Source organism: Cydia fagiglandana, chromosome 4 (genome assembly GCF_963556715.1).
Source record: "Cydia fagiglandana chromosome 4, ilCydFagi1.1, whole genome shotgun sequence".
Taxonomy (NCBI): Eukaryota; Metazoa; Arthropoda; class Insecta; order Lepidoptera; family Tortricidae; genus Cydia; species Cydia fagiglandana.
Window position 1 is genome coordinate 7,271,480 of NC_085935.1, and position 16,998 is coordinate 7,288,477.

The window sequence follows — 16,998 nt, forward strand, 5'->3', positions numbered from 1 at the left end:
TAGGTCACAAATAATAGTTACTCATTGATTTCAACTTCGCACTGTATCCACTCCTAGATCGCGAGGCAACTTTTTATACGCGACAGGCCTCCAAGCAAACGGGTTCTACGTAACCGCGGTAGGCACGGATAACGTATCATGTTTAAGACATTAAGCTACCGCGAGCGAAACAAAGTGTTTATATTGTGCGCAGACGACAAGATCGAATCGCGACGCGTACAAATCGCGGCGTAAACCGTACGCCGATTGAGTTATAGCGTCTTCCTGTTGGGCTACTTGTTTTTATGGCTCCCGTGTGTTTTTATTAATTATACACAATAAATAATAAATATTTTATGTGTAATGCGATACAGGTACTGATGCTTGCCCCGATACGACCCGCTCGGACGGTATAGTTATTAGTCAGACGACTTTTTATTGTTTCTCGGCGATATTTATGATCGTCGGACATTCGTTTTTAGTAGCTCGGTAAAAGGTTAATGGTACGTAATCCACTTTTTTGACGTATCTCATACTCTTCTTTGACTAATGATGAGAGATATTTAGCGGGAAATCTGATACACCATGCCGTGAATTACCAACGCCCAAATTTTTATAAAAGTAGATTTTCGGTTTTTATAAAAGTAGATGTTAGGAACTTTAAGGAAAATGTAGGGAGTAGAAATTTGATCACGTACTCATATCAGCTGGGTATCGATAGAACAAAAACTATTCAATCATTATAGTATCTCACATGTTTAATTTCGCCATCCTGGTGCGTCCGGCGAAGCGGCTCGCATGACGTGGCGGATTCCTCACCGCGCCTGCAGCAAGGTGCATTCGATTTATCAGTACATGGAGGCTGGAAACAAAAGACGGTCACTTTAGGAGTCATACAAACCCGCCGCCAAAATTACTGGTACACTCGACACCAGATATATCGGAGCGGTAAAGGTGCTCACAAATATCTGAACACGCCTCTATTGTTGTAGTTATAGTGCGTGTTCAGATATCGTGAACACCTTGGCCGATCCGATATATCTGATGGCGACTGTACATACATACTTACTAGTTTTCGTTGCTTAACATATATTGTAATCAAGTTAAAAGAGTAGGTACTACCTATGTAAAATTTCTACTTGCTTAAATGATTTTGTATTACAATTTCTATCAGACATACATAGGTACATATTCGTATTATGATAATAAGATGATAAAATTCATAAATAATATAAATTCGTATAGATTAGTGTAAAATAATTTCTATTGTAATTTCATATTATGAAATAAATAAATCTAAATCTAATTTAAATCATATGGTCCATCCTTTAATTCCGTAAAAGTCCGTTATTGTCTCATAACTCATAAGCATTGTCAGCATACATCCCAATATTTCAGGTCTCTGTCAATAAACCGATGGCCGTGACCGTGACCCCATTCACGAACGGAACGTATATTTAATAACGCTTATAATAAAAATAAATCAAACCATTGAATTCCAAGACTGAGCAGACAGTGTGGCGTGGGCCGACCAGTGTAACGTGAACTCTGCGTTCGATATTGATATTGGAAATAATAATTGTGATAGTACGTTATATCTTGAAGCGCTGGTGGCCTAGCGGTAAGAGCGTGCGACTTTCAATCTGGAGGGGTCGCGGGTTCAAACCCCGGCTCGTACCAATGAGTTTTTCGGAACTTATGTATGAAATATCATTTGATATTAGTTGCTTTTCGGTGAAGGAAAACGTCGTGAGGAAACCGGACTAATACCAATAAGGCCTAGTTTCCCCTCTGTGTTGGAAGGCCTGGCAGTCGCTTTCGTTAAAACTAGTGCCAACGTCAATTCTTGGGATTAGTTGTCAAGCGGACCCCAAGCTCCCATGAGCCGTAGCAAAATGCCGGGATAACGCCAGGAAGAAGAAAAAAAGAGAGTTATGTTATATCTTAACTTAGTTTTTTTTATACCTCGGCGGTGGCTAACAATACGGTCCGCCTGATGGTAAGCGGTCACCGTAGCATATGGATGCCTGCTACTCCAGACATGTTATATTCACTTTGCCGACCCTTTAATAAGAACCTGTAGGTTCATACACTCCTTTTTTGACGAACACATTGCGATGTTTTAAGGTTGCCTATTGTAACTTAAGAGCTCTTCCTACAATTCGGACATTTGAAAAAATCTAATAAAAGACGTAATTCTAGAATCTAATACAACCCATGGTCCATGTCTATACACATACTTCAGTTGATAATTTATTCCCGTAATAACAACAATCGCGACACCTTTACCCTTTCATAGAAGTAGGAAGACATGTAAATTATCACAGTGAAACTAGCCTTTCATTTATCTGAAACCAAAAGGACTACTCTAAATGAGCAATTCATACACATATGTTCTTCTAAACCGCAAGACAATGCTTGTTACGAGACGTGACGAGGCAATCCTAGGGCTCATTACATGTCAAGGAGGCGTATGCAGACGTTTGCAATATGATTACAATTTGATTTAAGATGTTAGTGGACACACTGGGCATATGGGACATTCTATTGCACTAACGAAGAATGGTAATGAAAAATAACTAGGCCCCCGGTATTATATACAGCCGGCCTGGCCAAGGTTCCAATCGCAATAGCTTCGACAGCAAAACGCTTTGTCTCTCTATCACTTTCCATATTAGTGCGACAGTAACAGATGGCCTACCGCGAACCACGTTCGACGTGTTGCCTCTCTGTCACACTTGTAAATTTGTACGTAAGTGTGACAGGGAGGCAACACGTCGAACGTGGTTCGCGGTAAGCCCTCAGTTGCGTTTCGATCGCTACGGAGCGTACGTGATTGGCATGTTGGCTATGCGGCCAGTAGTGCTGGATTCTGAAACTGTAAATATGATACATAATAAATATGAACGAAACGTTTCTGTCTTGTTCGAGAGCATTGTTTCGCTTCAGGCTTGCATTTTACTTCGCACTAATTGTGACACGAACAACTACATAATTGAAAGGCACGTCACGTCGTCCTAAATGACACGGAATGTGTCCTGCCGAGGATCACGATTCGGACACATCCCGTCATGTCCCGTAGCCGCCTCAAGCATCGCCCAGATTGCAGTAAACGTCGAGTTTTTAACAAATTAATCGTTATGGAGATCAGCTTTGGTAGCTAAAAAAAATCAAAATACGTATATTTATTTCAAGAAATTAGCATTCGCATTAACTGATTTGCAAGGCCGAAGTGATCCCATAAGTGTCCCGCGAACAAAGTTTTGTGCGGTACACTAAAAATACAATTTAGCGTTAGCGTGCGCTTAATCCTCTTACCCCTTAAATCTAGTATATAACTGGTAGAGATGCAACGGATAGTTGTTTGGCCGGATACCGGATATTCAGCCTGACTATCGGCCGAATATTCGGCCAGCGGAATTAAACCTAATACATTTCGGTTTTTCAAGTGCGCATTCTGCAGGTTTGACCTGTTTCCTAGTAAACGTTCGCGCGGAGCCGCGGACTCATTTCTAGGTTCGACATGAGTGCGCGTGCAAGTCAGTGGAATTATTAAATTGTTTATAAAATAATAAACAAGTACGATTAAGACCGTGTCTGTTTCTAAAATCCAATTTGTTTACTCCGAAATCAGGCAATATTACTATCCGATATCCGGCCGGATACGAGTAGTAGGATTAGTAGGTAGGTCACTATCCGGTATCCGGCCTGATAGTAAAATAATGGCCGGATAGGCCGGATACCGGTTAGTAACCGGATATCCGGTGCATCTCTAATAACTGGATCTGGCATGAAAGGTGAAGGGAATAATGTATCTTTTAGTAGGAGTAGCAGTGTAAGTCATGCTTGACAAATAAATTATCTTTATCTTTATTATGGTTTGTTCTTGTTACAGACTCACATTTTATTTGTTCCCCACCGTAAATTTAGTACCTATGGCTTATGGTGGGCAACAAATAAATTCGACCAATCATAGTGTCGCATTGCGTATGTTTCGTCCCTCACGGAGGCATGTGTATACCACTTCTATAGGACTACCTTCTATGTCCTACCCGGATACGAATTTCCAGATATCTCAATGTAATTGCGATTCCGTGTAGTAGGTAGCCACATTTAACAAAACTAGCACCTAATCAATCTCTCTAGGAACTATCTTAACATTAACATTGCATTCGCTTGCCTAGCCAGTTACGTTTCTCGGGACTTGGCTGTTCTGCAGTAAATGCCGCGCACATTAAGATCTTAGAGGAATGAGAATAAAAATCCACATTATTTTGGTTCCAAGTAGAATCCAAAAAATAACTATCATACTACCTAGATAAGTTTTGCAATAAATAGACAGATATGAAACCGAGGAGGCCTGTCACATATAGGTATACTTTTTAAATGTATATTTCCATAGACAATGATCGCCTGGATTTTTTTTTTTTAATCTACGAATAAAAAAATAGATTTAAACTCTGTATGAAATGAAAATATTGTATAAAATATTCGTAAGTCGGGTCTATCCCACGCTGACTTTTTTAAAGTTTAAGTCAATTTATTCATAAGCAAATTTAAAAAGAAAGCAAATACCTTCCCACCAAACATTGTCTATGGAAATATAGTTTTTAAAAGTACATAATCTTCGTCAAGCAGATCTTGTCAGTAAAAAAAGGCGGCAAATTTGAAAAATGTAGGCGTGAAGGGATATCGTCCCATAGAAAATTTGAATTTCGCGTCTTTTTCTACTGACAAGATTTGCTTGACGCAGTATATAACCAATGATTTTTGGCTCCGCTTATTTTTCTTAATTATTATTAGGTTTAATTACCTATTGGATAAATTCAAAAAATCTAGTACTAAATTGTTTATACTACAACGGTTTCACTCACTTGAATTTTTAGTCGCTATTGGCGACATGTTTCGGGCCCGTCGGGGGTCCTTCCTCAGGCTCGAGTGCTCGCGGCGGCTGCAACTCGTGCACTGATCGCGCCGCTCGCCTCGTCGCTCGTTGCGCGCGCGCTGACAGAGCGGGGGCGGGGGGCGCGGTGCACTCCGCAGCCGGAGTTGTCAGGTCAAGGTCTGGTAGGGCGGCTGCATCGACTGGCATCAAGCACACTGCACTCACTATGTCCACGCGATCGTCACAACGCACATCCCGCCTAATACCAGGAATTATAGGCTTCCATGCAGGTGGCAACATCCAGCCTCCGTCTCGATTGAAATTAGGTCGGCGTCCAATTTCAATCGCCTCGCGAATCTTACGCGGCACAAAACATTTCTCCCGTACTAGTAATCTCGCTCTATCGAATCGAATGAAATGGGACGCGCCTGTATCGTACGCGTGCTCTGCCACCGCTGAATTCCTGGTATCCATGTTCTTTACGCTGCGTATGTGTTCCGACAACCTCGTGGAGACATTCCTTCCAGTCTCACCCACATACGCCCTACCACAGTCACAAGGTATCTCGTATACCCCCGGGTTCCCCAGCGGGTCCTTGTCCTTTGGAGAGCGCAGCATCTGTCTGACCTTGGTATGGGGACGGAAGATTGTCCTAATGCTAAACCTCCGGCGTAATAGGCGTCCAATTCTATCCGTTACCCCCTTAATGAAAGGCAAGAAGACAGGTGCTCTGTCGACCGTTTGTGCTCGCCGTAATGTACCCATACTTGCCGCTCGCTGACTCTGTCTCCAATTGTACCCATTCCTTTCTAATACTTGCCTTACATGCTGCAGCTCACCTTGCACGTACTGCGGGTCACAGAGCCGTAAAGCCCTATTGATGAGCGCGCGTGGAACGGAAGACAAGTGTGCGGGGTGATGGTGTGAGTCAGCTTGCAGGTACCGATCAGTGTGTGTAGACTTACGATACACTTTATGAGTCAACCGGCCATGCTCGTCCCGCTGCACCAAGACATCCAGAAAAGGGAGTGCCCCATTGCACTCCTTCTCAATGGTGAACTTAATCTTGGCATGCCGCTCGTTCAGGTGGACGAGTAACGGGTCCAGATCGTTGTGTGATACAACAGCAAACACGTCGTCCACATATCGCCACCACAGTCTGGGTTTATGCGGGCAGCTCTCCAAAGCTCTCTGCTCAAACTCCTCCATAAAAATATTGGCCACCACTGGTGCTATAGGAGAACCCATTGCCACCCCTTCTATTTGCAGATAGTGTTCACCCCGCCACACAAAATATCCACTAGTGAGACAAAACTCGATTAATCCCATGTACTCGGTAAGTGGGCCGCCGCGGCTGGCCATCCGTCTTATAATCTCTATCGTTTCCATTACCGGCACATTCGTGAACAAGGAGGCTACATCGAAACTCACCATCAACTCATCCTCCTGCAACGTAACGTCATCAAGTAGCTGCACAAAATGTGTAGAGTCTCGTACGAAACTGGACGTGTTACCCGTTAGAGGTTGCAAGAGGCCCGATAAGAAGCGGGACGCCTTGTACGTGGGTGAATCTATCTGACTCACAATGGGTCTCAGGGGCCAGTCACTTTTATGAATTTTGGGTAGCCCATAAATCTTTGGGGTGGTGGGGTTTAATTGACGCAGCGTTCTAGACTGATCCTTGGCCGATATCGCTCCAAGTAACCTGTTGAGCCTCGATGTTAGGCGAGCACAAACGGTCGACAGAGCACCTGTCTTCTTGCCTTTCATTAAGGGGGTAACGGATAGAATTGGACGCCTATTACGCCGGAGGTTTAGCATTAGGACAATCTTCCGTCCCCATACCAAGGTCAGACAGATGCTGCGCTCTCCAAAGGACAAGGACCCGCTGGGGAACCCGGGGGTATACGAGATACCTTGTGACTGTGGTAGGGCGTATGTGGGTGAGACTGGAAGGAATGTCTCCACGAGGTTGTCGGAACACATACGCAGCGTAAAGAACATGGATACCAGGAATTCAGCGGTGGCAGAGCACGCGTACGATACAGGCGCGTCCCATTTCATTCGATTCGATAGAGCGAGATTACTAGTACGGGAGAAATGTTTTGTGCCGCGTAAGATTCGCGAGGCGATTGAAATTGGACGCCGACCTAATTTCAATCGAGACGGAGGCTGGATGTTGCCACCTGCATGGAAGCCTATAATTCCTGGTATTAGGCGGGATGTGCGTTGTGACGATCGCGTGGACATAGTGAGTGCAGTGTGCTTGATGCCAGTCGATGCAGCCGCCCTACCAGACCTTGACCTGACAACTCCGGCTGCGGAGTGCACCGCGCCCCCCGCCCCCGCTCTGTCAGCGCGCGCGCAACGAGCGACGAGGCGAGCGGCGCGATCAGTGCACGAGTTGCAGCCGCCGCGAGCACTCGAGCCTGAGGAAGGACCCCCGACGGGCCCGAAACATGTCGCCAATAGCGACTAAAAATTCAAGTGAGTGAAACCGTTGTAGTATAAACAATTTAAAATATGTCTCACGAAAGTTTAATATCGAATCTAGTACTAATTCGCAATAGCGATAAAATATTTAAAGTCTGGCCAAGTGCGTGTCGGGCCACGTATAGTTAAAGGTTCTGATCTTCATACGATATGAAAAAGCCATAAAAGCAAAAGGGCGTACGTTTGCTGCACTTACGTCCTTTTAATAAAGGTTTTTGTCTACCTACATTCTTTCGGATTAGCTCTCTATATAGAGTTTAATACTTGTTTATAATGTTATTTTGTTCCTATAAATACATATTTGGATTTTGCATAGAACTTGGCACTCATTTAGATCTCCATTCTTTTTGCGGCGAACCCCACACCCAAGCATAATTTTTGTATTGAACTTGGCTCTCCTTTTTTACATTTATGTTTTTGATGGGTTGGGGTTTTCTCGGGCTATATGCTTGACTACCACCAACGTGGTTTAATGCAAAGAACTCGCAAAATAAAGAAATTTTTCGGCCAAGAATTTAAGGCACAGAGACACCGGAGGCGTTCCGCCGCAAACATTCGAGTAATATGGCGATTATTTATTATCATTAAGTGTCATTACCGTCGCTAATAGCCCACGCCACCGCCACGAACGGGAATGACACGCGACAAAAATAATTTGGCGAAATGAATTTTAAGTGTCAGTTATTTCAAAAATTCGGACGCTCGGTATTTGTTACTGGCGTTAAGTAATACGTGTAGCGTTAAGAAGAAGTAGAATAGCCCTATGTAGATATTATGAATAATAAAATAAATGACCCATTAACCTACTTAAGATAAATCGAGTCGCTTTAACTTTTCATTTAAGTGCTCCAATGTCCACTGGTGTCATCACGTCAGCATACCTATAAGTAGGTACCTAACCTAAGCATGCCTAATGCCTCGGCTCGTAAAAATTTAACTAATCATGTGGCCAATTTTTATTAGCAAATTTAGATTGCGATGTTGTTAGCTGTCAAAAAACAATGTCGAATTGCACCCTTCTATTTACACTAGGGTATGCCTGCGCAGTTTTGCCAACTACACAGGTAAAATGTAGCGTATGTGGAATTTGACTATGCAGTTGTACTGTACAGGCAAAACTGAGGGCCTACCGCAAACGTTCGACGTGTTGCCTCCCTGTCACACTTACGTATTACGAATTTACAGGTGCGACAGAGAGGCACCATGTCGAACGTGGTTCGCGGTAGGCGCTCTGCGCAAGCGTAGCCTTATATGGCCAGCAAACTGGTTTTTTTTATAATAGCATATTCACAAATTTCTAATTAATCCCATATACCTAACCAATAATTATCATTAAAATCAATCTTCAGACAATAATTACCTCAAGGGTTTCTTCATTAAGCGTAAGGGACGTGGGATTTGGGCTGGAAAGGACCATGTTTCCGCGTACATCGATTCCAATCGGGCGATTAACGATTAAACCTACGTGGTTTCCATTAGGGCTTGCCACATGGGCCTTTGTAGACAGCTCCTTTGATGGGTCCTTCCTACTAGTGGGTTTACTACCCGGAATTATGTTATAGGTCTACCTATGAAAAGCCTGACCAAGTAATATATGATCATTATCAAGAGAGCGCTGTTATTCTCATTATACTCGTAGGGTGACAGTTCAGAATAGTATGAAAAAAATAGTTCCAGTGAAATTCCGCAACATGGCGCGTGATCATACATTACTGGTCATTCTTAAGGTTATAAGACACTAGCGATCCACCCCGGTTTCGCACGAGTTGCACAAAAACTTTCCTCAAGAATCCACTCTATTGATAGGTAACAACCGCATGAAAATTTGTTCACTATTAGTTTTTGAGTTTATCGCAAACATTCGCAACAGACAGATGCGGCGGAGGATTTTGTTTTATAAGGTGTAGTGATTTCAGCAGAGTTGGTCCATATCGATCCCATTCTAATGGCTCCTCTACACGATGGGCCAGCGCCGGCCACTCCAAGGGACGCATTTATGCGTTAGAGGGAGCAAGTGATATTGCTATCTCATTCTACCGCATGGCTGCGTCCCTTGGACTGGCCAGCGCTGGCCCGTCGTGTAGAGGAGACATAAAATTATTACGCCATCAGACGGCACACGTACTGATTAATATTGAAAATAGATACCTACGTATTGAAAATTTTCGGTAATTATTCACATTTTTATATGGTGATCATAATTTCCAAAAAGAAAGTGAGTTCCTCTGAAAATTTCCGAGAACTTTTCTAACTTTTTAGAAACTTTCCGCAACTTGCACGTCTAGATGTGCGTCGGCGCGCATTTTCCAAATGTCGCTAGATCGGAAATCAGTCATTTTTGTTATCTCTAAAATTTACTGACGCATTAAGTACAACCTAGGGCCTGCCAAAGTAATCATGCGTGTCCGCGAAGACGTCTCACCCAAAGCGCGAAGGAGCGCATTCGTCTCGCGTTCGCCTTTTGTCTCAGCCTGCCAAATCGCGTCGTCACCCTTTTTTGTCCGCCATATCACGCAGAGAAATAACGTAAAAACAAAATATTACTTTTCGTCACGCCTGTCGACAGCACATACCTATTTATTTTTGAGGAAGGTAATAAATTATCTCGCTAGTGGGAACTTCAAACGACGATTCCGTAACTAATGTGGAGCACAAAAACAATTTGATGCTAACACGCACCCTTGTTTCGATTTATTAATTGAAATCCTGGATCCAAGTAGATTGTTTTTGTGAAACAAGCGTCACCTGGGTCATTTTTTGAGCGTTACGAAAGGTTGATTACTGTTAGCATGGCGATAAATTTCTTGTCGATCCAACTGGCATTTTCTTGGCTAGAAATTTTTCAAAAAAATATAGTAGATACTTGAATATTTTTTCTCTTACCATAACCGTCACAAATCAGTACCGTCTTTACCATAAGGGCGCACGGGGCCCGTGCCCAGGGCCCCCATCCTCAGGGGGCCCCGAAGGACTGACAGTAACAGTATATTTGATTACCCATAATAAATAGAAGATCTTAGTAGAAAAATGTTAGTTTAATTCGCTTTCTTTACTTTCCAAAAGGGCGCCAAATTCTTATATGCCCAGGGGCCCCAGCATAAGTAGTTTAAGACGGCCCTGCCCTGCTTATTTCTATATAAATTAGACGTGCCAATTTGCCTCTTATTTGTCTGCAATGTTTTCGTGGCTAAGCCTATAAGCCGTTTTGGATGAAATAATACCTATCTCAGAAGAAAATTTTATGCAAGGCGCGTAAGCGAGATTTTTATTAAGTCCTTTACTAGTAAGTATCATGTCACATAATTGTACGTTACGTATGTACACTAAAAAGTGGTACCGATTCGTTGCTGATGTCACGCCTGCCGGGTCATCGATGTTTTTTACGTATGGCGCATGACACGGGAGGAAGGTCATCATATTCTATGGCGCATGGCACGGGTGCCGTGTCATGAAATTATTGTTCCGCGCCGCAGCCAAAAGTTTTCGAAAATGGAACACGCAACGAATCGGATATATAGGTAAGTTGCCATTTAAAATTACCGTATTGAATTGATCAGCTTACATTTGCCCAAATCTATTGTAAAAATAAGTGTGACTAAGTAAATGGACATATTGAATAACAGATGACCTACTAACTCATAAACATATATCTTTTGTGCCACGCAGAAATTTAATAATTTATGATAATTATCCATAATTTTGCTACTGATAAATGAATAGGTGTGTTTACTTCCTTAGCCATGATTAAGAAGTATGTAAAGAAACTATCCTTACAAACCGCAGCGACACATGTCGGGCCCTCTCGGCACAAAGGGAGTCTAATTAAGAGGGCGTCGAACGAAACACGCTTTAATTACGAAAGTTTGTTCCATTTTACATACTTATTTTTAAAATTAGATTGCTATTATTTTATTATTTACACTTAGGTAGGTACTTTATTTTATTTACAGTCAAGTATAAAATGAATTATTTTTCATTGTTGCGTATTTGGTACAATCATCATCATCATCATCATCTCAGCCATAAGACGTCCACTGCTGAACATAGGCCTCCCCCTTTTTTGGGGGGTGAATGCCATAATCGCCACGCTTGGCAGGCGGGTTGGCGATCGCAGTCGAGTACACCGAATTTGAGGGACGCTGCTGCCCGTCCACCGGTGGTCTTGGACGTGGTTTAAGGACAAACCCGGGTCCTGGACGCAGTTTAAGGACATACCCGGGTCCATTTCCGGGCCCATACGTATTTGGTACAATACGTATAATATATACATAGCCGTACCTACCTATCCGTTTTTGCCGCATTTCAGTACCTACGTCTAATACAAATTAAATAGGCAACCTCTAACTACATATTTATATCAGCATTTAATAATTCTTAAAACCAAAACGGGTCTGAATAGCTACTAAGCCATTAAAGTTGTAAATCAAATGTTTTGATTTATAGACATGTATTTATATGTGCAGGCTAAAAGCTACCTACATACTTGTTAATTAGGTTGATTAATGGTTGATTAATAAAAGCTGACGCGAGTTTTATGATTGTCAATGTTCTCTTACAATCCTCGCCAGCTTTCGCGAATCAACCTATTCTTAATCAACACACAAACTAATTGACCAATATAAACGTAAAGTACAGTCGCCATCAGATATATCGGAGCGGCCAAGGTGCTCACAAATATCTGAACACGCCTCTATTGTCAAGGCGCTAGAGTGCGTGTTCAGATATTGTGAACACCTTGACCGCTCCGATATATCTGATGGCGACTGTACTAGCAGTGCACAGTAGTAGAAATAACCGGAGGTATGATCACAGGGTGGGTAAGTATTGCGTGCAAGGGTGGCAACATATGGGCATGACCGCTGTCAGGTGCCCGACACCTGCCAATGTGGAACCTGGCGGTCGACATGCTTCTAGTTTTCTTACCTACAAGAATGAGGTGCTAATAGATCCGATTGGTTTTTTTTTGCTACTAAAATATCACGGAGAAAAGCACGTTATGGCCCATCAATACGAGTAATATCGGGGCGTTAGACAGTGGACATACAGTCTTAACTTCACAATATTGAAGTAAAGGGATGATGAAATTACTCGTTAGAAGTGTGACAGGAGTTTCAGTCATTTCGTCGACTCCCATCCGTAACCGTGGCTAGTAGGTATAAGCATAGTCTAGTTAGTAGTTAGGTAACTAATATTAGGTCGATTTAATGTAAGATTTTATCCCACTGTTTGCTATTACTAAACTTAGGTTTCGTTATATGGATTTGCCCAAACATTAGTTTTACATCTCTTTTCTTTACATGGTAAACAAAAAAAGACGCAACCACGCAACCCAAGCCCAAACCACGAAATGAATTATCGCTACAAGACACATGTCACGCTTGCAGCAATCCTAATAACCTGACACAAACTGTGATAAATAAAACATTTCCTCAACTAACACACGAAATCTCTTTACAATCTGGCATTGTGACGTCACAACATGGCAGCAGGTAGAAGCGGAGATAGGATCCGGTCATCCTGCCCATTTCCGGTCTTCATGCGGGCATGACGCGTCCGGCCGTGCGTCGGAGCCGCCGCCTTCCTTGATGTACGAGCGAATGGAAGGTATATGGGCGCAGAATGTTGGCTTCGCTAAGCGCAGTTTAGATGACGAATGGAATGAAATGAATGATAGAGTGAATGAAAACGTTTTCAGGCGTCAGGGCTTAAGATTGGTTTTCCTAGGATAACGGTGCTGTCATATAGCGGCCGTCTCCATACTAAATATTACGGCTAAATATGGATGTCATAGTATTTGTACGGAGAAGGCCGCTAACTATATGACGGCACCGCTTTCCTAGGAAACTAGAGCATTACCGTATCGTACTTACCGTACAATATTAAAATTAAAATATCACTTTCAACAAACGCTTCTGTTGCGTCGTGGAATAGAATGTGACACTTTAGTAGAAATGTATTTATAGTGCAGTAAAAACATGACTCACTCGTAATTGCCAGAGACCAAATAACTGGGTAAACATTAAGCGAAGTCAACTACATATTTGTTTTGCTAACGTTACCTACATTAACTGGAAAGCTACATTCTTTCTGTCAGTATAAATATAGTAGATACCTAATTGTTCACGATTTGTGAATTACTCGAAAAGTCAAGAAAATCGTAGACCAAGTGACATTAGGGTACACTAATGCTACAGCCGCGTAGCGTTACGAGAGGGCTACTCAAAAATCAATTATCTTACTACAATTTTACATTTTCCGTTGGCATTGGCATTCTTCCGGTAATTGCATTGGTATGCTTATATTAAAATCAACGAAGTTACCGCAGTATCGTATTTTATAAACGTAAAATTAAGTTGGTAATGGAAAATCTAATGGCCCGTAAGAGCAAAGTTTTGGTTTGATTTCTGTGGCCGCTTGTCACCCGCCGCCCGACGCCGCAAGATGAGTTTTGTGAAATGAATTCGTTCACACAATTGAATAACGCTACAGTCGCGGTTATCTTGGCCTGTCCACCGCAACTTTCGAAGTAGGGAGCGGATGTAAGCGGAGTGTGGGAGGTGTGAATTTAGATGCAGACAAAAATAATTATGAGAAAAAATCTGAAATCATAAGCTAACAATACAACATATATATTATAAAAACTAGTGGCCCTGTGAGCTGTAGACCTCGCGAACCCCCATTACACCGCCATTTTGAAAAAAATCCAAATAGAGTAGAAAAAAAAATACCTATGTAGGTAATAACAGAACTTGCTCACCAAATTTCACGAGGATCTGTTGAGAAATGCGACCTGGAGAAGAGAACATCCTGTATTCGGACATACGATTTTTTTCTCCCAAGCTGTAACGTGGACCTTCGCTTTCGTTTGGTCAATTAAATGCTATAAGTACCTACATATAAAACATTCAACGATCATGACAAATACTTATATTCATCACCCATACTTATATTCATCACCCAAATTATTCGTCTTATAGGTATTCGAATCCAAAACACGTAGGCAGGAGCAGGAGGTCTATGTCTATACTATACTTCGTTTATAGCATATATGGGGCATTATCTATGAAAAGGGACCTTATTCTCGATGGCGCTTACGCCGCACAGCGTCGCGCGGCATTGTATTTATATCGGACCATCGTTAATAATGGCGTAAGCGCCATCGACAATAAGGTCCCTTTTCATAGATAACGTCTCATATATAGAAGTAGGTAGGTACGAGTAAGCTGGTGATTCCAAATAGAGCACTTTTTGCGGTAAAATTTTGAAGTTAATTATTATAAGTATTGAGCATGCTAAATACATTAAATAAATTAGACAATTCCATCTTATTAACAATTTAAAGACCCTGATAAAACACGCTTACTCCTTTGGAGTTCTTCTAATGCTAAAGTAACGAAGTATTGTGTAGGACATCATATATTATTAGTCTTCATACATTATATTCTTCAGAATAAGGATTTGCGACAATATTTAATATGAGCACTACGCTAAGTGCTTAAAATCCCAACTAAAACCCCGCAGCGTCCTGATATCTCCGTTTTCAGGTTGCCGAAGCTTCATCCACCGGTTATCATTGCGAAAGTATATAATTGTTGGCAATTTCGCATTTCCATTCAGCGCTTGAATGGCAACCATTAGCCGGGCTCTTGGCGTACTCGGCGGCTAATAAGTGCATTTTACAGGACTCCTTAGTGCCATATTTAAGCCTGCTAGTTTTTAAAAAATGGCCGTCACGGCACGCGAGCTGCCAGTTCCATTGTTTGTTAAGTCGTTAAATTGTTAAGCTTAATTAATGAAGAGGTTAATTGAGTCATTGTAGTGCGGGTGTACACTAAACTTGGTAACTAAATTATAAACAATTAAATGTTGGTTGCAGAAAATAACTGGCTATCACCTCCATTAATTATAATGCGAAAAATGTTCTTAATGACATAATAATCAAAATTTCGGCCCTACCAAGTAGGTAGTAGGTACCTAGGTATCTACTTGTTAGAGAATAATTATTAATACAAGTAGTTTATTTATTATATTCGAAAAATATTTACATAATAATGCTTTTCCAATAGCTATATTATTAAAATAACGATTTATCTCCAAAAAATTATCTCCATTATTTTGTTAGATAATTACATACTCAACGAAACTGATTGATTTACGGAACACTTTTCGGATTACTTCGGCGTTTGTCCGTCTGTTTCATGTCATATATATAGTCACTCGAAAAAAACACAGCACCTTACAATTATCGCACGACTATAACGCCTTACGACATTAGCGAAAATTACCTTCCGAGCCTTGTCTTCGGAATCTATCTCGTTGGCCTTCGATCCTTTCAAAAGCAACAGTGCAAGGCTCCGCCTACAGTTTGTGGTTTTCAGCCTTCTCATCGCCAGCCAGCTGCTGTTGTAGCTATCCGCCATGTTTACCGTAAAACATAGTAAATTATTATAATGAGCCCCTTCGAAATATTTAAGTATTACTGGAGACAAGTATAGGTACTATGTTTTAATATAATTTCCTTTAATGGTGAAATTACCTATAATATTAAAGTTTTATGAGTTAGGCTGTATAGGTAATAGAGAGTAACTTTTACATAGAAATACGCGTGTAATTAAACATAGGTTTACTCCATTATACCTATATGTATATATATATACATTAATTATACCTGATCCCAAGAATTTCAACTTCTAGCTGAAACTGAAACTTATGACTCCTGACATTTTGTAGTTATGAAAAATGTGAATTTATTATATTCAGGACATTTGAAGAATCTGAATTCAAATAACCCTATTGGTATACCCACTTACATATTTTTTAAGGTACCTACAGATATCCCTACTTAACTGGAGCTTGCATAATACAACAGTTTCACCTAAGTAGCTTGCATGGAGCTCCGGTATTTTAATTTATGTTCATTACTCATTGTTACCATAAAAAATATTATTATCCCTGACAATAGTGAGCAGAGAGTAAGTCACGACGCGCTGTCCCGCGGGCGTGCACCTGTGCTTCCCACGAATTAAAAAAAAACTTACATTTTTAAAATTTGCCATTACGCGGCAGGATCGTGAGCTGCCGAAAAAGCGGCAGCTTTGAAAGCCTTATGGTTTACGTAATATTGATATTAAAATGCATTGTAACTAATTATTCCAATTTCACTAATAAATGCGAGTTAAACAAGACTTTAGTACGGTGATGTACGTTATCAAGTTATTATAAATGTCAGGAAGGAATTTGTGGCTTTTCAAGGCGAAGGGGGAGATTTTTAACTCTTTTGCATGACCATCTTTTGACTTATGACTGTAGCGCTGCCTTAGTAGTCTATAGGCAAATTAAACACAAGTCCTCTCCTTCACGATTTTCGTCGACATCTCTTCTAAATACCTAAAACTGGTATGGATGTGTTCCTCGTGGTCTCTAGAATACGAATTGACCGGTTTTAGTTTATGGAGGGGGGGACGTAACGAAAAAAAGGGCGGGAAAGTGGGCGGCCGACCAGCATTGATATTTGTTCACATCTTGAGTCCTATGGAACCTATCGGTTCGTGTGAGGTGTCTTTTGAAAGAGTATTGAACGTGCTATTATTGTTTCATAATAACTGTAGTCATAACCGTAGTCGTTTACAAAAAAAAATTAA

At 41.4% G+C, this 16,998-nt stretch overlaps 1 protein-coding gene across 1 annotated transcript; it reads right to left on the minus strand.

The window, feature by feature from the left end:
- Positions 1–827: 827 nt before the first annotated feature.
- Positions 828–15,777, minus strand: LOC134663472 (uncharacterized). Its single transcript, XM_063519842.1, has 3 exons — positions 15,643–15,777; positions 5,704–6,310; positions 828–841 (listed from the first exon to the last, which is right to left on the minus strand). Exons 1-3 carry the CDS (start codon positions 15,775–15,777, stop codon positions 828–830), a joined length of 756 nt encoding a protein of 251 aa, XP_063375912.1.
- Between the last annotated feature and the right edge of the window lie 1,221 nt (positions 15,778–16,998).

Excerpts from the sequence above, each read along its gene's own strand:
- LOC134663472 (XM_063519842.1), bottom strand. The coding sequence starts at position 15,777 with ATGGCGGATAGCTACAACAGCAGCTGGCTGGCGATGAGAAGGCTGAAA. Across the intron at positions 6,311-15,642 it reads CCGAAGACAAGGCTCGGAAG|GAGGATGAGTTGATGGTGAG; the intron begins GTAATTTTCGCT and ends GTTACGTTGCAG.